We start from the raw sequence: 22808 nt of genomic DNA on the forward strand, positions 1-22808 counted from the left end.
AATGCACCGTTACCTAATCCATACATCGGCCTTACTGAAATGTTTAAACTACCTAAAAAATTTTTAAATTTCAATAATTTTTTGGGTTTACTACGATAACCTGGACGAAGTGGAACGGGAAAGATCGTGGTCATGAGTATAGTGCTTAGTGTAAAGCATTAATAGTAGTAAGTACTTAAGACGCTTATTGTCCAACTGACTCTTTTGTTCATATTGACATCTTTGATTGAAAGAGTAGAGTATCATTCTTCGACTTATTTCGTTCTTGTAGGATCCCTTCAAGAAACATTGATTTCGATAAGGGGTCGATTGAAGTGGTTGGTTTTCCTTCGAAGATTATTTTTTAATTCCAGATCATTAATTTATATTAGTTATGTTTATAGATAAAATGAAATAATGTGTATAATGAACATAAATTTTATTTTTTTAAAGCAATAATAATAAACATGAGCAGTACATAAAATAATTTCAGGTCGCTAACGAAAACAATTTAAAAATATGAACTACTATAGTTTTTCGTTTATAATATGACAGTTGTATTTTCAATTTTAGTCGTAACAAGCTTTAAGAGAATATATAGCAAAAACCTAAATGGACATTTAAAAACATCATCTGCACACTTATTAATCTCAAGATTATAAAATCACATTTTTACATAGTTTTAAACATTAACAAATTTTTATCATATATATTTATTTGCAAAAATTTGAAAAAAAACACATTTTCTCATTCCCGGTGTGCATATTTGTTCTAAAACACAAAATTTGAAACAAGTACAAGATACAAAAAAAAAGATGTATAAATGATCACATTGGTTACACAAAGTTACAAATAAATTACATTTTGAAAAAAAAACAATAGAAATGACACAATTTTAAAATATAGTGCGTATAGATGCAGAATTGTGCTTCAGTTGAAGTTATTTTAATGAAAAAATAAATAAATACACCAAAACTCTTGGAAAATTGAATTGTAGTGATACTTAACACGTTGACAGCCACGTTTCCTTTCAGTAAGCATTTTTATATATTAGTCATTTAACACGTTGACTGCAACTACGAAATAATTACCCTACCCCTTCCAATGAGATTTTTTTACTTAATTCGCCAAGAAATAAAACATTTTGTAAGGGAAAAACATTTATTTAAATTAGTATTTCTATGATTTAAAGCGATTAAATGAAATGGTGAAAATTGCCTTGGTAGTTAACGTATTAAATCTGGGAAAAATAATTTCTCATCTTTCCAACTAAATGTAAGATTGAAATAGTTTATATTATATTATTATAATTACTATTAGATGGTAGTCGTAGATAAAATCTTTCATCTCAAGTTGAAACAAAAATTATCATCCAAAAGAACAAAAATAAACATTTAATAACATTAATGATATAGTAAACACCGGAAAGGGGTGTGAGGTATCTAATATAATAAAAAACAGAAGAGTATTCAGAGATTGGCAAATTGGAGTTATATCACCAATATTTAAAAAGGGGGGCAGTCAAGAATAACTACATAGTAACATATTTGCCAGAATTATAAAAAAACATTAGAACAACTATAGAAGAAACAGAGGTATAAAAGACACGAAGAAAGCAGGATGTTACATTTGGGTTTCAACGATCTTGAAAAAGCCTTCAATACAATAAATAGAGAAGATATTACAACAGAAAGGAATAAATCAAAACTTAATTAAAAGCATTACTAGCAACAACAAAAATTATGTCAGAATAACATGAAAAATTAAGAATATTTGAAACCAACAATGGGGTAAAAGAAAAATTTGCATATTGAGTCAATTGCTTGACATAATAGTCTTCAATGAAGATACAAAAGAAATTTGGAAAGCTATAAAGGAGAACACTAGAAATAATGATGAAGTGACATTAACCAAAATATGTTACGCTAATGACATGGTTATATTTGCAGAAGACAAAGAAATCCCAAGATAACACTCAAAAAATACAGTATGAACACATAAATAAAACCAAGACTATGATCATTATCACAGAAATTAAGTTTAAATAGGAAATAAATAAAGAAAACACCTCAAATACCTCAGCTCAATGATATAGGGAAATGGAAAAATAGAGAAAGGAATAACAAAAACCATTTAACGAGATAAGAACATATTTTCCAGGGAAAAATGGAATAAGGATTAAAATTATAAAAGAGTAGGCTCAGAACAGGGACACGGGACAAAGAAACAAACAACGAAAATGAAATTGATGAAGAAATGAAAATAGATGAGTAAGGAAAGAATTAAAAGAAAAAGACTAGAAGCCAGAATGGTAAGAACGAGAAACCAGGATGAACGAAATCAATCAAGAGACTTATAACTGAGGGAAGAAACTGAAAGAATTTTGGAATAAAGGCTCAAAGAAAAGAGAAAGTCTTACACCTCTAGAAGTAAATAGAGATAAAGATTAAATAAGAAATTATGTGAAATAAAAAGTTTTGAAATGGTAAAAAGGGTTGGCTCTTAAGAAAATGGCATTTTTTTGAAATTTTTCAAATTAAAGGAAAACATAAATTTTGACAGGACAATTAATTTAATAAATTATTTGATTACATGAATAACGTGATGATATGCATAATATAAACACTAAAACTAAATATAAACAAAGCATGTGCATAGGTAATTACTCAGTTGCTGGAAAAAACTTTCTATTAACCAGTTTTTTTTAACACAGATACTACATACGGATGAACATTATTTTTCTTGTTAGTTTTTTAGGTTAGAAAACTACAAGTAAATATCACAGTAAACAATGCTTGTTATAACCGTTTCGCCAAAAACTCCTAAAGACGAAAAAGAGTATTTTTGAGATCACTATAAAAATTAAGGAAACAAAAGGACGGTGACAAATATTTAAAACTGTCTTAATTAATTAAAAGTATATTTCAAGAAAAAATACTTTTTTCGTATCACAGGAAGTTGTGGTTATAATGAAATATAATAATGGATTTTTGTGATACAAAATATATATAATATTAAACGGTTAAAAATTTTCAAAACGATTTATCACACCTTAAGATTACCTATGCACATCATTTTTAACTAACACATCACTAATCTAGTCATGGTGAAATTGGTTTTAATGTTGAATTCGTTCCCACAAAGTATGCCTCAAACTAGCCCTTGCCGGACTTAATTCGCAAGGACTCGGCGTTGGTGGACTAAATCCCTCGTCGGCAGACAAAGTTAAATCTTCTTCTTCTTCCGAACTAATCAATTGTTCAAGAGCAGCTGTACCGTGAAAGCTCTAAAAAATACCAGAAACCCAATGTTGGATAAATTCAAATATACAGACAATCATGAATCATGAGGGACTTTACATAGTTTTACCATAAGTAGAGTTCCCTCAGGAAGGATATTATGAGACTATTAAAAAAGGCGAGGTGCGATTAGCGCACGTGCATCGAGCGCACACTACCTGTCTCGAATCAGACAGTGATACAGTTTTTATACCTGCAAATGAGCGCTCGATGCACGCATTTACTAAAAATCCCTCTTCTTTATGAATTTACAGGGTGATTTGTAAAATTGACCATAAATTTCAATCGCTCATTTGATTTATTACTAGACTTACTTAATTAGTATAAAGCTGCTTGTACACATAACCTTAAAAATATTTACACGTTATCCCAATACTCATAATTGATAAAAAACAGTTATGGAATTTGTGAAAGTTTCATTTTATAGTCTAGTTTTATGTAGGAGAGAGTAATAAAACTAGATTTCCAACTCAAAATTTATTTCATATAATTTTAATGAATGTACTTGAACTAATACAAGTTTTCGTTCTATTATTGGTCTTTTTAGCCAAAACTGTACACAAAAAAAATTTAGAGGCCAATATAAGATTACATAGCCGTATCATAAGATCTACAATTACCAATAAAGGTTAGAAATTTTATTTTATTTTAATTCCAAGAATTTTGGCAAGATGAAACTGTTACAAATAGGCTTTTTCAACTAATTTATCTACTGATTTAAATCCACCAACAGGAAAGACGCCCAGACTGAATCCGTTTGAACTAGTATGGGCACAGATAAGGGAAAAAGTTTCGAAAACATATAATTCTTTTGAAATATGTGACGTTGAACGCCCTATTTAAAATTATTCAAAAAACTTGTAACAACGAATGTAATCCAAACAGAGATACAACTTCTTGTAAATTGACTTACCTCCTAATGGGAATCCCCAGGATCTGTTAATAATCTGGATGGGTGATACAAACCGTCAGCTTCCTAACTTAGGGATTATTGTATTTATTGAGATTTATGGTATACACGATCCTAAAGGGGACCCACATATCATAGTTAACTGACTTCAAGTGTTCCTTAGATACTGAAGTTCAATAAACTTATCAAATTACGTACTTTATTTTATATAGATGTGACCTAATGACCCTACATATATTTTATTGAAACCAAGTTCAACTAAAAACTATTTTAAAGTAGTTTTATTGTTTTAATATAAAGAATATAGTCAATCATGATTGTTTAGCCCGAAGATACATTACACATCTTCTGATTCTTATTCTGATGAGCCCAGTATGTCATAATATTTTTAACATAACTTTGGGAGAAATGAAGCATTTTAGAAAAATTTACACTTTTCAACTTCAAGCTGCCTGAAAGTTCTAATCTGGTCAATTATGTGAAAGTATAAGTGTACATCCAATATATTCATATAACTTGTGATACGCCTATGTATTACGAATGCTTCATCATTTTATTAATCTCTCACTCATAAAAATAGACTATAGAATTTGTAATTGAAAAATAAATCGCGTGGTGTAAATATTTGGAAACTTGAAGAGTAATAAATAACAAAACTATTAAAATTAATTTTTAGCGACAAGATGTTTCACGTGGGTGATAAAAGAAATTAAAAAATAGAAAAGGATTTTTTTTAGTTTAAAGTTTTTTATGTCGAAGTTACGTCTCGTTTCTTTCTATTCATAAATAGCAAATTCTATCGTATTTTAAAAATATAAACAAAAAATATGTTAAAACTAATTGAATAGTATATTTAATATTTCAAATATATTTTGTATTATACAAATATACAGAGACAAACTGTTTGTATTGAAATTCGAAATATTCTTTGAAGTGTAGCAGTTAACTTGTACGTGTTAAAAAAAATCAGAATGTAACGGTACAGAAGACGAAGAATTCCGTCTCTATACGTTATAAAATTCCGGATAATAGCACAGATTAAAATTAGAATCAAAGGATTCTTCGATGGTTACAGTCTATAAATAATGCGCGTTAAAGAAATTTTTTTTAACTCAAAGCAATTTTGAAAAAATATGTTAAACTCTTCCGAAAACTGTTCAGTTCTATTAAAAAAATCATTCTAAAACGATTACGTGTAGAATTTTGTATCGAAACGATATAAAAGAACAGTTTTTTTTGTAATATACGTTTGTTTTATAATTCCAAAGAACGGTACGTAACTAGGGAGTTTTAAACGGACGTCGTTGTTTCAACATTCTAAGAAGTTGACCGTACTTCCTTAAAAATCGTCGCAATAATATTTTTTCATGTAACGAAGCGTTAACTTATACGAAACTAACCAGTAGCGTGACGATAATAAATTGAAATACCCAATTACGATTTCAAATAAAGATTATACAGTGCGAAACAAAAGTAATCGAACAGGTGGAACTAAAACAATCAACGTTTCAGCGAATCAACGAAGTTTATTTTATTCGCGGGCTAAATATTTGAATTGTAGTGTGATGATTTTATATCGAGCGTTCGTTTTACGTTTCTAAGTTGTTTCGGGTTAAGAAATATTCATGCTACATGACTTTCTTTACAAAGGTTGACCTCCAAACACCGATTAGACTTTTCCATTGTTTACCTTTTTTGTTACACAATAAATTTATTGTTTAATAATTTTATGACGTTCTTGATTTCGGTTGTATATGTATTAAATAATCGATTCACGTTTTCTACACATATACAAGTAATAAATAAAAATAATCGTGATATTATCAATTGTTTAGTCATCTTTTAATGAAATGCGTGCGTCACTAGACACGATGCGTACAAAATTGGCATCGAACATTCGCGTTGCAACTTGAACATTGAACAACGGCTAGAACCTGACCTAAACTTAAGGCCTAGACTGCACTACGGTTAAACCGCTGTGGTTTTTTATTCGCGTGAATTTGTGCCCCTAGAAAACTAATACAGGCGGCCGCACCTGCGGTTTTTTCCCGCGACTGATTTTAAAACCGTGATTTGCTACAAAATGGCTCGCGGGTAAAAACCGCGGCAAATTTGTAATCTGTAGAACTTTGTTGACGCGCACGCACTGGCGTAAACGCGGGCGGTTTTTTGGTCAGTATTCGGTAGACCGTAACAGACAGGCGCTCCTCTGGTGAAATACATTTGCGAAATTTTGTATCCATGAAGGTGATGTACATAATTTGTAAAATCTTATCGAAGCTGGCTACTGACATCCTATAGTAATTAAAATATTTATCAGGATGGTCTCTTAAGCTTTGATACTTCTTATGAAAGAAACCTTTCTCAAATCTACGCCCAGTAAGTGGATGGATCCAATATTTTCGAAATTTGCGTTGACGTCTTCTTTTTCTATTTCTTATTATCAGAGCAACAACACATACTGCTACCTTGAAATCCATCTTCAAACTGCGGGTCGTTTCGCGATTTTTTATCGTGGTGTGTGCGTCTGAAGCGGTTTCGCGGTTGTAGCGATTAACCGCTCGCTGAAAAAAATCGTAGTGCGGCCTCAGCCTAAGGCGGGATTCCACGGAGTAAATTCGCGCCACTCTTTCAGCGAACCAGCTGAATGCAGTGGGGATGGACAGCGAACCAGCTGAGTGTCGCCGACCGCAATGAACGAGCTTGTAGTTGAAAAATGTGCAGTTTTGTATTCAACATTTAGTGCGAGTGAAATATTGAGCTAAGGAATAATCACCAAGATTTTAAAAACCTATTACAAATGTCTGAAGAACAGTTTGATTATATCCTGGAACGTATTTTAAAATCAGACACCAACATGAGACAAGCTCTGAGCCCTAAAATAAAACTGCAAATTTAGCTATCACTTCTCTAATTCTTTTCGCTGCGGCCAATCTTAAATCTCTACCTTTGTAATCTTGGCAGTTAGAATCGTAGAAAAATCGTTCACTAGCATACAATTCTAAAAATTTAACTGTTTCTTTATCTTGTAACTTCACTACTCGAGTACCTGATGGCTCAGACATCTTGAAAACCTACTAAACAATCAGTCGCGTCGATTCGTCGGAGCCTGACTAGCAAGTGTCGTATTCGCGCCTGAAAATCAAACACGTTTGATATGGATTCATGGATTCTTCACGCTCCTGGCGGCTACTGAGGCAAACTCACTTCACATCGTTCAGACGGGTCGTCTTTCACGAATGTGTGAGCTACGCGAGTAGTGTGCCACGCCACGTGGAAACGGGGCTTTACCTAAAGAAATGAAGACATGACAAAAAATGTCAAATATTTAGAAAATGTGTTCCACCATATTAATTTCTATTTATATACAGATTCTTCATCCAACAATGTCTCGTTTGTTTAGTTATGTCACACGTTAAGGAAGTGGGAGGGGGTCGATCAAGTGTGACATTGTGTGATAAGAAAATTGGTCCTAACTTTCGTGACGTCACGAAATTCAAACTATCGCTTTACGAAAACCTCAAAACAATTATATATGTGTAAATATAAGATACCAAACCGACTAAGCGCCCTTTGATAAATGCCGTAAACTATATTTTGCATCAAACTGTTACGAACTGGGTCCTTGGGCCGGCTCTGTCCAGCTACAATGGAATTTTAAAATTCGGCGAATTCGCGCGGCGCATTTGATTTGTTTTTTAATAAATGGCGGACGCGCCTTTGACGAACTTTTTATTACAGAAAGCGATTCACTACATTATTTCTTTTAAATAATTTCTAAGAAAAAATCTATTTATTTCTTGTGATTCTTTTTGTTCTAGAATTTTGTAGAATTTAATGTGATACACAAATAAAGTCATGTAGTGTAGTAAGAACGAATTAGTGAAAGTAATCGCAGAAATTATATGAGTAATATTTATAAGTAAATTAATGTAAGTTAAGTGTGTAAATAAATTAAGAACGTAAGAGACAGTGTTTATTAATTCGCCCCGCGAATAGAAATCTTATAAATAAGTACGAGAAACGTTATAATAGAAATCCACCAATAAACACAAGCAATTACATAAGAGGCAACAAGATTTTTTCCCTATTGACTTTCCTCGAAAAATTGCTGCTAGACGTGCCAGAAAACTTCTTTGTGTGGATGTTGACGATGATGCTATATAAGATGTTGATACAATTAATGTTCCTGACATTAACAACGCAAACGAAAGCGAAGTGGCTGCTATGCCAAATAATTTAAAGAATTGGATTCAAAGTTCAAGGAATCGACATTATTAATTAATATAATTCTATCAATATTTTTTGTTTTGTTAATTTCTTTAACTAATTAATCGCTTTTGTTTTGTTAATTGCGCGAATTGGTGTTAATTTTATTAAAAAATAATTTAAATGGAAATAGAACTGATTTCGGAACTGCTGTTTTCACAAAATAATTTCTAAATGTACCTAATTTACGAAATATGTGAAGGGGGGACGGGCGAAAAATGACCCCTTTTTCATAATGAGGTGATTCGTAATTCAGCCAATAGGTACAAGTGAAAATACAAAAAGAAGTACAACACAAAGTAATAAAAACCAAATCTGGAAATCTCATCCGACAAAAATAGTAAATTTCCCACACGAATTTACGTGACGGCAGTACATCACAATATGTACAATATATGAAACAACGCCCTCTAGCATCCACATTGCTAATTAATTTTGTATTGCTGAAAAAAAAACAATCCAAATTATGGTGGACCTAAAATTCTAAAATAGTTTCTACGTTTCTCGGGGCCACTATTCTTTGTTTTTATGATGTTTTTATTTGCCCACCCGGTAGGTTAATAGTCACTGTTAGGATTAGAGACTCATTGATCGATGATAGGAAAAGAATCAATTTGTATTTGATTAGTTAAAGTAATTCTTTTCAAAATTATTTGATTCCAGTTAATGTAATTTAATTTATTTCCAATCTTTTTGTATATAAAATTAAAATACGATAGCAGACGAAAACATTTTGAAAGTAACTTGATGCTTGTCACGTCAATAGGATTGTTCAAGTTTCATCAGTTTAAAAAATAAATGCCATTTCAACCAAAGAACAATGATAATGTAAATTCCTATAGCGTTATTCATATATGAAAGTGATATTTTTGTTTCGAGAGGTGTGAGTGTAGTAAGCAGACTGTGTTAGTAGCAATAGTCCAGTGAAATTTGGTTTCATCCTATGATTTATTTATGATTTTCTAAGGAATTTCGTAATTTTGGCCATTGCACGGTTGCCACAAATAAAAATCCCATAAGAAAAATGAACAATTCCTAACCTCAAATTTTATTTAATATTTTGTAGTCCATTTTAAAAACGATAATAACAAAGCTAGGTAAAGTAAGCAAGAAAAAGTGCTGTTGCTACCTAGCTTTTGGAGTTTGAGGGGCAGAAAAGAGCACCAAGGCGATAGTGGACCAATATCTGGATAGATATGATGAGTTAAGACATTAGTTTAGCAATAGAACTAGACGAGAAAACTTTGAGAATGGATGAAGAAACATTTGAAAAACTTCTGAGGAAAATAAAAACTAAAATAACTGAGAAATTCTTGGCGAGATCAGAAACTCATTTATTCTTGCAATTGCAAATTATTTTGCATAAAAAAATAAAAGCGAGATCATTGCAAATGAAAATTTGAAAGAGGTTGGTTGATAACGACAATAGAATGCAGAAGATCACAGGTACAATGTATTCTTCCGTATATTTGGCAGCATCCTGCCTTATTTTTTCGTTCTCAAGTTTTTCTTTGTCAAGTTTCGTGACCTTGGCTTGGTTTGTTTTGACTCGTTTTAATCGTACTTTCATTTTAGCTATGTTGTGACAGTATTGCGCTTCTGAATCTAGAGTTGATACAAATGTAATCAATCTGACGATTCTGAGTAAGCTGGTGATTTCCATGTGTAAATAAATAAGACAATCATTTCATTTTTTTTAACAAAATCTTACAAAACTTTCCTCTCGTTTCTTACGCAAAGTTCCAAATCTCCTAGATCCTTTATCTACTTTGGCATTCAGATGTACCATAATAATAATTGTATATTGTTTTTAATCTTAAAAACAGTACAAAAACTGGAAAACGAAAACAAAGCACCGGAGGAAATTTGAGGATTAAAATTCTAGAATACTTTGTTATGTGTCGAAGAACCCAACAATTTCACTGGACTATAAAATATGTTAGTAGTGCAGTTTTTTTTAAATCTAACTTACGAAATAACATTATATAGTAAAACTTGATATTAGCTGTTGGTTCATTTGTCAGAAGTCACCATCTACCATATTATTTATCAAAGAGGACACCTAAATAAAAATAATAAGCGAAACGACATGCTAAAACGCACTAAAAATAGTAATTAAATTCGTCTAAATACAATCCACATTCTCACATTTTTGAATTTTGTACTTATATTCAAAATTTTAAAACTTGATTTTATATTCGAATCGGTCATTTGAAATCCACCTCATATCCAAAAAAAGTAAACTTTCCGGAAGCAAAACCTCATATATTTTTCGAATTTTTATATTTCTACAGGGGTTTCGTGAACTAATTATACCAAAATAAAAACATTTTTGAAGATGTGTTGTTTCTCAAATGACTGACTAGAAGATAAGTTATCAGATATGAAACTAAAGGTAAAATAATTATTAATAAAAATTATTATTTCATTTTTTACAGAATATGTACACAAATTTGGTTCAATGACATCCATATCGATAGTTGGTCAGTCATAAATTCACCCACAATGTCTGCAGGTATACGAAGATGGTCCCAGAAGTAACTGGTCTGACCTAGAGATGGGGATTTTCGACGGTTTCAAGTCTGAAGACGCTAAGTTATTTAGTAATTGGTCATCGTTATGTGATACTTTTATTTGAAAGATTTTAGCCCAACTAATATGAAAGCTGAACTAGTTACTACTCTTGATATGACTCTTCAATAAAATATTGGGTAGCAGAGTTTGACGAGGCCGAAGACAAACATCGCAGTGGTCTACCAAATGAGATGACGACAGAAGTGTTGAAGAAAATGCACAAAGCGTTACTGGATGATCGTAGAATGAAAGTAGGCGCGCTAGCAGACATAGTTGGCATTTCAAAAAGTGTGGTACATTGAAAATTTGGACATAAGAACGCTGTGCACAAGATGGATGCCGCGTTTGTTCACAATGGAACAAAAACAGAGCCGTGAAGATGTTTCCATCGAGTTTTTGGTAATGTTTCACAGAAATAAAGCCATAGAAGGAACGAAACACAATCGAACAATAAAAACAATGGATTGAAAAGGTAAAACCGGTTCTAAAGAAGGCAAGGGCAGTTACATCTGCAGGCAACGTCCTGGCATCGGTTTTTTGGGATGCGTGTTGGAAAATTTTCATTAACTATCTTGAAAAAGGAAAAACTATCAATAGAGGGTATTATGCTAACTTATTGCAGCATTTGAGCGAAGAAATCAAGCAAAAACAGCCGCATTTGACTAATAAGAATGCACAAGGTCACACATACGTTATTGCAACTGCAAATATTAATGAATTATAGCTTGAATTGTTACTTCATGCACCGTATTCTCCAGATTTCGCCCCTTGGAATGATTTTCTGTTATCAGACTTGAAAAAATGGTTTCGGTGGTCAAAGATTTTCCAGCAATGAATAGGCAGTTAATGGCTATTTTGAGGAGCTTGATTAAAAAAAAGGATATCGAACTTATAAAACATCTTTGTTAGACCAGGTACTTCTGGGGCCATCCTCTAGGCGTTGAGTTTGATATGTACACAATTTTGCGGGTAGGCACTGATTGGAAATTCTGGTAAACCAAGTCAAAAATTTGTTGTAACATTGTTGTTTATTTTTTTTAAACGTTTCAATTATTTGCATATTTTTTAAGTAAACGTACCAATTCACAATTATTTTCTAATTTCATTCGAATATATGGAACTACATCGTATAAATTGAAACATTTTTTAGTTTTTTAAATGAAATATGATACAAGATTTTTTCTATTACATAAAATAATTGAGCAGTTTATGGTATGATATCTCTAATTTGGGACAACCTGTATAAATTATTATTGTACATTTAAAAGAGAAATTGGTATCAATTATAGATACGTCGAAATATTTTGAAAAAAAAATTGACAGTTTATAAAACCGTGAATTTCGAAAAAACCATCATTTTATTTCATAATTATAAAAATTAATATTACAAAAACTATTTCAAATAATTTCTGACGTAAAATTAATTTCGGCAACGTCGCGTATAGTTAAATTCGTTTTTCAGTAGTTGGCACGATTGGTAGGTTTGTAATTGTCATAAATCTTTGTTTTTTTTTTTAAATTCTTTTCTTCATATCTGTATTTGTCTCGACACACAATTTTTAGGTACTTGAACACGTCAAATCTTATACGGTATCATTAAGAGTTAAAATTGCGCCGTTAAATTATTTTCAGGTCTGTTTATATCTATTCGGTACACTTATTTTTTGAACTAGAACAAGACGAAATATTTGAAATTCGTACGTAGGTAATTATAAATCCAATTAGATGAATAGGAACAAGTTTATCACAATAAAAAATGTAATTTTTTGATTGTAATTTAGATAAAACAGGTTTGAAACCTAACCAGCACGATTTGGTACTTTTCATCGCCTTGCATCATCGTTTAAATCATGTAAATAAACAAAATTCAATATTCCTCCGTTGTTCCATCACGTTTTTCATTACATAACCTCAAAATCGGTCATGATATAACGTACGAATTTTGTAACCTGTCCAAGTTTAATACGATAGAGAATAATAGACATAGTTGCCAATATTTAGAAAAAAACGCATTTTGCTTTATAAATTTTCTTTAATTACTTATTTCTTAGACCTTTTGATATTCTTATGTTTCTGTCTGTTTGTTTTTTATTTTTAAAAACAGATAAAAAATTGACGTTTCGACCCGTTACTGTCTTTATCAAAATTTAGAAACATGAAATAATTTTTGTATTAATGTATAGGTAAATTTACATAAACGAAGTGAACAATTAATTTTAAATAAATCGTTTTGATTTTCTAGCAAAACAAAATTCTTTCCGTTTAATATTTTCCTATCTATTGGTTATACTTTACGAGGGTTTCTACTTGAGATATGGCAACACTGATATGAATATGACAAATCTGACACTAAGATTGACATTTTTAATGGTGAACGTACTCAAAACGTGTTGTTATACGGGTGTCATAACATAGAGATGGAACAGTTACATTTTATCGGAAACTTCTGATAGATTGTGATTGAATTTATTAAATATTTTACTTTAAATTTTCTAAGAATCTAAAAAAACAGTGGTATCACTAATATTTATTATCGAAGGTATCTTAGTTTTTGAATAAACCTGGTATTGATAATCCATTTTGATAACATACAGGGAGATTCAATTATTGCAGTTAGTCTCGATTAATATCCAATGAAATTGATAAATGTTAATATAATTTTGTATATGGGTCAAAGTAATTTATAAAGTTGAATATCGTTTTCATGATTCACACAATAAATGTTTGTTTTGATCTATTTTTACATTCAGTTCGTTAAATTACAGACGGTTTGCCAAAAATCGATCAACAAAAAAAAAAGTAGTTAGAGATATCTATCTGTTATAAATCAAAGCAATTCCATATTCCTCTAAGTATCACGTTATAATTTTTTTCAACTAGGTAAAATCTATCTTTATAAAGCACTGTCAATAATTATTTCCAAAATGAAGTCTACAAAATGACACAACAAATAAAAGTCTGGAATCGAACGAAAAATGAAAAAAAAATTGTTATAGTCCGTTCACACGTTGTATTGAAGCGATTAAATCAGTTCAATCGAAGTTAACTACGAACACGGACAAAAAATACTACACGCCATATTTTTATTTACAAATCGTTTCGTGAGGTCAGTTAACTTTATAATCGAAATAGCAGTAAAAATAATCGTTATACACGTTTTGTTGTAAACGATCTACAGTTTCACTGGATTACCTTCCCTTTATTTCAAAATCCTACTTATTATAATCAAAATTGATCAGAATAAAAATAAATTTTATTGAATTGGTAGTTTTTTCAAAGCCTCATCGATAATTTTTTTGTTTCAAATAACTCAATATAAAATAGAATGATTAGAAGATAAATCTGGTAATTTTGAAGTAATCTTTAGCAATTTTTCAAAGCAAAACTTCAAGATCCATTCTACATTCTTAACCGGATTCAAATTTCCACAGAGAACACTCTGAATATTAATAATGAGAAAATTTTCTATACAAATACAATCAATCCACCATTCAATCAACGACCAATTAAATTTAATTATCACGCTTACCTGTGATCTGTGTACAGAGCTGGAGTGAGACGGCGAACTGTCTTGACTGTGATTGGCCTCGGTGTAAGATTGCGTCATCGGATTTTGACCGATTCCCGAATTCTGTCGTTTGGCCTGTTCTTTTTTTTTACCTTCGGCGGCTGCTTTCATCGGATCGTAACTCTTTCTCCTCTTCCAATTTTGAAATTCTACTTCTCGACTGGAGAGGGAAGAATTACTTCGAATGCCCCCCTGTTTTTTATCTATAACAATAGATAGTCAAAATGATACTCAAATTGAAATACGAGGCATCAACTTTCAAACTACAGCTGTCACAATTTAAAATATACTCATCCGAACATCATTTTTAAATTGGAATATTCATTGTATTCTCCAGATTTAGTCCATAGTGACTATGTATAAATCGTAATCCATGACTATGTTTCGTTAGGAGATTTCTTCAGTTTCAACGCTGACAAGACCTTTACAATATTCAAGGGAAAGCAAAAGAGCTTCTAGGAGGTTTTATTGGTAAACGATTCCCATAATAGTGTACATATTGCAAGGATAGAGACGTAACCGCTGACCGGTTTCGATGTTATTGTATCTCATTAGATAGAAACAAATTCTCTGAACAGAACTTAAAAATTTCATCCTTATTTTCAATTGCAAACCAATAGTCGGTAATAAAATACAAAATAGTTAGTTTTTTAACTCAATTAGAATAATAATAAACATTGTATTGATTAATAATATTATGATTATTTTTAGTGAAAGTTATAAAACTTTAGTTCGATTTTGAATAATTACGTGATATTGTGATATATGTGTATTGAGGTTAGTGAACTGATAATTATTATTTGTGAGATGTACATCAAAAATAAACACTTCCATGAAATATATAAATATTGGGAATGGAAAATTTTTTACGGTTTCTGGCAAATATGAAATTTTTAAGGATGATTAGTTATTTCCTATGTAACTAAAAGCAAATATATTTGTTTAAATGTTGGTTTTTAATAAAAAAAAATGTTTAAAACTGCGTCAGTTAAACAGTTGATTGTAAAGTCAAAATTTTTTCATACATTTTTTGAATGTTTATAAACCTATAACTCAGAAACGATGGGTCTTCAGTAAAAAATTTAGTAGTAAAAATGGTAATGTACCAAAATTTGATTTTTTTGCATAATTTGGTTTTTATTCATCAGAGTAAATTCGTAAAATCAACTCCGAACTTAATAACCTCTATAATTTTTAAAAATATTAATTCAATCTTTGTTAACCTTTTGAATGCCCACTATAAGAAATGATAAAAGTTAAAATTGTAATATTGTCATTTATTACTAATCATTATACCTACTTTAAACAAATATCAATGACAGTCTGAATGTATAGCTCCGGGAGTGATTATTGTTTGGAAAAGGGTAGTTACTTAATCGTCATTTCAATATATCACCCTTTAACCACATAAATCGTAACAAAAGATTCTGGGCAGTTCCCGATGTATACCTTGGTTTGATACTTACCGATTTCGATTCCCATTTAAAAAACCTTGAAATTCCATATACTTCTAAAGCTTAAACTTTTGGGACTCACTGTATAAGTGTGTAATTCCATTAAATCAAACTGTATATATCTACCGTTACCTATTTTTTTAACAGTTCTTTCATTTAACAGTATTCAAATCACCCGTATTTGTTTTGCTTAATAAAACAAATTAATTGATTTTGTTGAAAAAAAAAAATAACTATAGTTTAAAAAAACTAAAAAACATACTTTTAAAGCACAAAAACTGAGTCGTGAAGATGTTTCCATCAAAACAATGGACTGAAAAGGGAGAACCATGAGGCAATTTTGTTCTACCTGAAGACATAACCGCACTTTTCTAATATAACTTTAGATATAAATCGTACGTTTTTATATTAAAAAAACCTGCTTACGTTAATCTCATTTTACACTCTTTTAGACTTTAGACTGTAGTAACAAAATATAAAATGTTTTATCGATCAAAACTGTACTAAATATAATTTCAAGATCTACCTGTATATATTTAGCGAACATTTACATTTTTATATACCTATTAAAAATAGTTGCCATCACTTAACGGTTTATTTCAAAACAACTTTCAACAATCCATTTATATTGATGAAGGTTAAAATAAATATCACAGAATATTAGAAGATGGAATGATAAAGAGGCCTCCAAATAAAATATTGTACCCAGTATCTGTATACGTGTTTTTATATTAAAAAAAGCTCAGTCTTTAAAGGGGTCCAGTTTTTGTTGGTACAGCTCTCTGTTGACTAGACATTTTTTATTAGAGAAAAATAAGAATTTGAAAAGAGATTTATGAGGAACTGTGTTAGTGTACACGATATACATACGATTGTCGACTCAAATTTGACACGCCTCGCGCATGACGTCAGAATGTTTTCTTGGCCATTAAGATTAGGTTAGACTAGGTTTTTATATGTTTGTGATATTTTTTTTTGTGCTAAACGGCTATTATAGAGTTGACCTAACTGTTATTATTTTCTTTTAAAATATTTTACTTTCTGTTTTGAGATCGTAATGCCGTCGCTACATGCAAAAACACTAATAGAAATGCCAAAACAGGAATCGAATAATTGGCGAAGCAGTGGATGGGACCCTGTGGTCGAGAGGATAAAATGAATTTCATAAATCACAAAATAATAACACACAGCTACTATTTTTTCTTAATAATAATTAAACTTATTTTATGTTGTTGTTGTTTATCATGTTTTAAATACTGATTTCACGGAAGAGGTAGGAAATTAAATTCTTTATAAAACACACGCGACCTTAAGAACACCAAATTTAACTGCTAAATTCAATAACCATATAAATAATACATATATAGACATGTTATTGCATCAAATAATACTTTTGGAATAAATTATACTTCACATTTTAATGCCAACGTGACGTCACATTGTGTGAGAAATATGGCGCGGTCCTGCGCATAAGCAGATCGATGTATGTGTATCGTGATAGTGTATATATAAGTTTTTTCACAAAAAAATAAAAGAAATTAATACTAATTTAAATACACGTTGCATCATCGTCCAAATATAAATTTAATGAATCAAATATCACTGTAAATTATTTCAAAGTGGAAAAAGAAAATTTTGAGAACTAAAGAAAAGTGAAAAAAATATTAGGAGAGTTTAGAAAATGGTCAGTAACGTAAACATTAAATTCTCTGCATATTATTAATGAGATTCCTTTGTTAAAAATCACCTGCTCGTTATATATTTCCGGTCTAATTTGTAAAAAGGGGTATTTGAATACATTATTGAGCTAGTAAGGTATATACGGGTTTTAACTGATACCCTAGTAACATGTTTTTAAAATAATTATACGGTAGACCTACTTTTTTACTAACCGACCAAGTCTACATCTACAAGTTGAGTCGAAAATTATGAGTGATTCGTGAAAAACTGTTACTTAAATGTAACATTCCTGGAAAAAAGTTTGTAAATTTTTGTGAGATTATGGTGTGTTGCAAATCTGTAAAGGTCGTTTGACATAGAACAGATTTACATAAATAATTTTGAAAATAAAGTGATTGTTTTTCATTATTATGATTGATCGTAGGAAAAATAGTGTTTGAAACTCGTATTTAAAGGCTATCGAAACAAAGTTCATTAACCAAGGTGTTTGTCGTAACTTCTATATATCGTGTCTTAATAGTTATCATTAAATGCTTATTGCATAATAAACTACTTTTAATGGCAATTTAATTTGTTCAAGAATCGATTTTGCAAATAAAAAATAAAACATTCAAAATAACACAATTTGTTGTATTATGTCAAAAGTGCAAGACATTTAATACAAATAATCCAAAAATTAAATTGACACTTGTTATTTCTTTATAAAATATACCTTATGTTATACTTGACTAGCTTCTTTTTATAATTATCTACTATTAAACCAGGGCTATTTCTTTGTAAATATGAAAGTTTTAAAAGCTGATGGACAGGAAGCCATCGTTACAAAACAAACCCATTGGACCCCGTCGGCAACCATCAAAGTCTTCTTGTGGTACTTGGCTTTTTTGTTGTTTTACTGGTTATTCTTTAATTTAGTATGCAGATGGGTTATGAATATTAATACGACGATGACGATGTCGTTGTGTTAGTCATTGCTAATGTGGGTGCAATGATACAATGCATATTACTAACACTTGTTGAACAACAAAAAATATAAAATTATTATTGTTGAGACATTAAGCCACCCGCATTGTTTTTTATCTTATTTATATTGGCAAAGATAAGAAAAATGAAGAAAAAATATTGCAAGAAATTTGAAAATTTCGAACCCAGTAATCAATCAATAGTCCGATCGAATTAGACCAAAAAATAAGAGTAACGTTATATAAATTTACAACAAACTGAAAATTGTTAAAATCGTTCAAAATATAATTATAAATAAATTTGAAAGATTCCCATATTTTACCTGTATGAAAAATTTTTTATTCAAGATCAAAGGATAAAAAAATGAGTTTTCGCGATTTTCGGCACAGCGATAAGTTTTATCGTAAAAATACCCCAGACAAAAATTGTAGATCATAAAATTATCTACAAAAAATTCACCAATACTTTTTTTCCTACGAGACGCCGTTTCCGAGATATAACGATTCACAAAGTTGTAATCGTCATAATAAATATGAGTACACCACGTATATACATCTCTACAGTTGTAATTCATTTTTCTAATAGTGGAGGATTCGTTTAATTCCAACGAGATGACATGCGATACATCGCTATTGACGCAATTTACATCCACTCAAAATGAAGATGAATAAGAACAAAGAGAAGATCAAGAAGAAAAAGAAGAAAAGCAAGAGCAAGAAGAAGATCAATAACAAAAATTTGAAGACTACGATTAACTTCACAACTTTTTTTAAATTTACATCGTTTTTATCTTTGCTGATTTCCGTTATTTTGCAATAGTTGCAAAGGCGGCAAAAAATAAAGAAAATGATGATATTGGCACAGGACAGGAAAAGATGAACGAAATGGGTAATTGGATAATAAATACAGACAGGACAGAGAGGATAAAAAGAAAAAATTCTTTTGACAAAAGTTTACACTTATTTGAAACATTTCTTTTTTATAACTATTTTCAAAATGATTATATTCTTGGATACCTGAAGTTGGTGATGGATAAGATTTGAAGCAATTTGCAATTAAAGGAAAGGTACAGATATTCTACATTATAAATTAAAGAAGTTGCAAGTTATAATGAATTCTCAATATTTTTATGATCATTTGGAATATTTTCAAATTTATATCAATGATTTATCCATTTATCCAAATCATTGTAAAAATACCGCTTAGTCATCATGTGATGATGTTGAAATCAAATTAATAAAAACAATTGGCATAAAAACTTACCACTAGTGGGTTTCTTCAGTGTTTTTGCACTGTTCGAAACTGGAGGTTTACTGGTTCGCATACTAAATCTACCACTGTCTGTCCTGGCGAAGCTTTGAGGTCGATTCGGCGTCAATTTGTTAGTTGCACTTGGGACTTTTGGCACAATTTTTATCTCTTTAGGTGTAAGAGGCGCTGGAGATTTTTTGCTAACACTAAGTAAATATCTGCTTTGGACATCATTAGTTTTCATCGGTTTTCTATCTACAGATATTGCACGTTCATGTTTTATCTCCGGTTGAAAAGTTTTCCTCCTCATTTCGGGTGTATTAGGACATTTGAGCGGTGTGCTTTCGTTGTCGGCGCGTGCCCTTCGTAAACTGAAGGCCCTATTGCATCTCGTATTCGTTATACTTGACAAGTCTTTTCGTTTCTGATTATTTTTTTCAAAATCTTCCTCGCTACTCGATTCTGTATCACCAAATTGGCTTCTATCTATTTTTTTGTGTTCATTACTACCCCTTCTGTTGATTATATAATTGGGTTTTATACAAGCAGTTGAAGAACTTCTTTGCATAGTAGTATTTCTACATACGTTTGGGGAATTACGAATGTTGGATTCTTTTTGGTTAAAATTGATGTTTGTATTTTTTGATAAAAAAACTTGATTTTTTGTTGAAAAACTGCTTGATCTACGAATGGGGGAATTGTTTGGGGAATTTTGGATTTTATGGATCACTTTATTTTGGGAATATTGATTCAACAAATTTGAATAAGTTTGATCAATACCAAGGAGATTCTTGTTTTGAAAATGTTCTAATTTATTTGAAATGTTCATGGTTCTGTCATCTAATGAATTGTGTCTAGTATGTGAAGCTTTTTGTTTTAACAAATGTGCAGTATTGTTCAAGTGAACTTTAACGTCATAATCACTATCAGGATCACTATCAAGTGATAATCTTTGTTGTAAAGAATTTATATAGTTCTGTGTTGGTTTTAATATGGAATCAGTGTCTAAGGAACAATCGGAAAATTCTATATTCAGAGAACTCACACTATTTCTACTTCTAGGACGTGATACCATATGTGTGGGAGATGGTATTTTAGTTGATGATACTTTAGTTGAATATCCTCCAACAGAAGGTGGTAGGTTAACATTTTTAGGTGTAACAACAATATTTGCACTCAAAACCCCACTTATATCAACAGAACTTTGAACATCTATACTTTGAACATTAACAATTGTAGCAGTCAGTTTTGGAGTTGCTTTTTTGGTTTCTTTTTTAGAAACAGGTTCTGTAAACACATAATTTTTATCATCAATATAAGCTTGCACTTGCACTTCTGACTTTGTTAAACTGGACAGTTTATTTTGTTTCTTTTCTACTTTTGGTTTGAAAGCACCACTTGAAGTTACTGATATCACTGAGCCTTGATCTTGCATTTGCTTCAAGCCTTCTCTCTTGGCATTAGGACTTGGAAACATTATTTTTGTGAAAGTACTGTTTAAATCACATTCGCTATTATTAAGAGGCTCCTCAATATGTTGTACATCTGTGATAGAAATGTTCTGAGTAGGTGACATTATAGGTGATAGTTTTGCATAAGATTGTGTTGGTGTGGTAGGAACAAACTTCTTTGTTGTAGGAGATTTTGGTGAATTGTTAGAATTCATATTCATAAAATGGACACCTTTCACAATTTCATTTTGATTATAATTCCGTTGACTTATCATTTCGGCATTCTGTAGCACATTATCCCTTACATTAGATAAACTTTTCACGTACTCTTCGGTTTTCCTTTGAACAGAAACTTGTTCAATTTTAAATTCACTATCTATGCTCATTCTAGCTTTTTGTTCTTCAGAGTAGTTATCAGCATCAAGAGTATATGTTCCTGTATCACTAGCAGTGTCAGACTTATCAAAATCAAATTCAGAACTATCAACAAAAATATCTTGTTCACTGTTATCTCCAATGTACAATTTTTCACATTCTGGACTGGAAAATTGTGTTTTCTTGCTAGAACTTGAGCTTTCCTGACTTTTAGATTGTTCTTTAGGACTAAAAGGACTGATAAGATCCATTTCAGGACTGGATACATCTTTCAATTCTACTTCAGGACTTATTATAGATGGAAGAGCTGCATTTGGGAAAGACTGAGTCATTCTGTCAGTTGTTACATTTTTTAATAGAAGTGTTAGGTCACCCCGTTTGGCAGTAGCACCTCCTATTCGAGCGTTAGCACTTTTAACTCTATCTGGTTTTTCATCAGATGAAAAATAACCTTCAGATTGGTAACTAGATTTTCTCGGTAAATTTCCCGATAACGGGTGTTGTTGTCTTGGAGAAGCGGTTTTTGGAGATTCTTCTAACTTTGATAAAGATTGTCCTCTTTTGTGCCTTTTTTGAAATTTTTCTGCTAAAGCTTTTTGCCTTTGGGTGTCAACAGTCTTGTTATTACCAAAATCTATTGTAAAAGAAAGCGGTTTGGGAGAATCTGATACCTTCGCAGGTGATTGTGCGGTATCTTCATCCATGGTACACAATAAAAAATAACTTATAAATATGAAATAAACAAATAATTTGTGCCACACTTCAATTGACTATGATCATGTTTAAAATATATGAATCTGTCCGTACCGTCAAACAATCATTCCATATACAATAACGCTTTTTAACACCACAATTATGCACTATACTAAAAAAAACTACTTTTTGCATTTAACTACATTTTTATATCTACTAGGTGCGGAGCGATCAAAGCTACACATATGAGCAACTAACAAAAACTGACAGAACAAATTCCGTTGTCAATTGAAAACGTCATCGATGCTCCAACTTATTGTGGCTAATATTACATTAATCGTG

At 30.9% G+C, this 22808-nt stretch overlaps 1 protein-coding gene across 2 annotated transcripts; it reads right to left on the minus strand.

Moving 5' to 3' along the window:
- Positions 1 to 398: 398 nt before the first annotated feature.
- LOC130441142 (uncharacterized) lies at positions 399 to 22765 on the minus strand. Of its 2 annotated transcripts, XM_056774692.1 has the most exons (4): positions 19960 to 22759; positions 14561 to 14802; positions 10430 to 10519; positions 3126 to 3265 (listed from the first exon to the last, which is right to left on the minus strand). In XM_056774692.1, the coding sequence occupies exons 1-3, from the start codon at positions 22475 to 22477 to the stop codon at positions 10478 to 10480; spliced, it is 2802 nt and encodes a 933-aa protein (XP_056630670.1). In that variant the 5' UTR covers positions 22478 to 22759; the 3' UTR covers positions 3126 to 3265; positions 10430 to 10477. The 2 variants fall into 2 exon arrangements, with proteins under 2 accessions (XP_056630669.1, XP_056630670.1); XM_056774691.1 differs by lacking the exon at positions 10430 to 10519 and having other exon boundaries at positions 399 to 3265; positions 19960 to 22765.
- Positions 22766 to 22808: the final 43 nt, after the last annotated feature.

The sequence above is a fragment of the Diorhabda sublineata genome, chromosome 3 (genome assembly GCF_026230105.1).
Source record: "Diorhabda sublineata isolate icDioSubl1.1 chromosome 3, icDioSubl1.1, whole genome shotgun sequence".
Lineage (NCBI taxonomy): Eukaryota > Metazoa > Arthropoda > Insecta > Coleoptera > Chrysomelidae > Diorhabda > Diorhabda sublineata.

Coding starts and splice junctions, on each gene's coding strand:
- LOC130441142 (XM_056774691.1), bottom strand. CDS start 22,477: ATGGATGAAGATACCGCACAATCACCTGCGAAGGTATCAGATTCTCCC. Junction 14,803..19,959: donor ACTGAAGAAACCCACTAGTG/GTAAGTTTTTAT, acceptor CTATTGTTATAG/ATAAAAAACAGGGGGGCATT. Junction 3,266..14,560: donor GCTCTGTACACAGATCACAG/GTAAGCGTGATA, acceptor GGTATTTTTTAG/AGCTTTCACGGTACAGCTGC.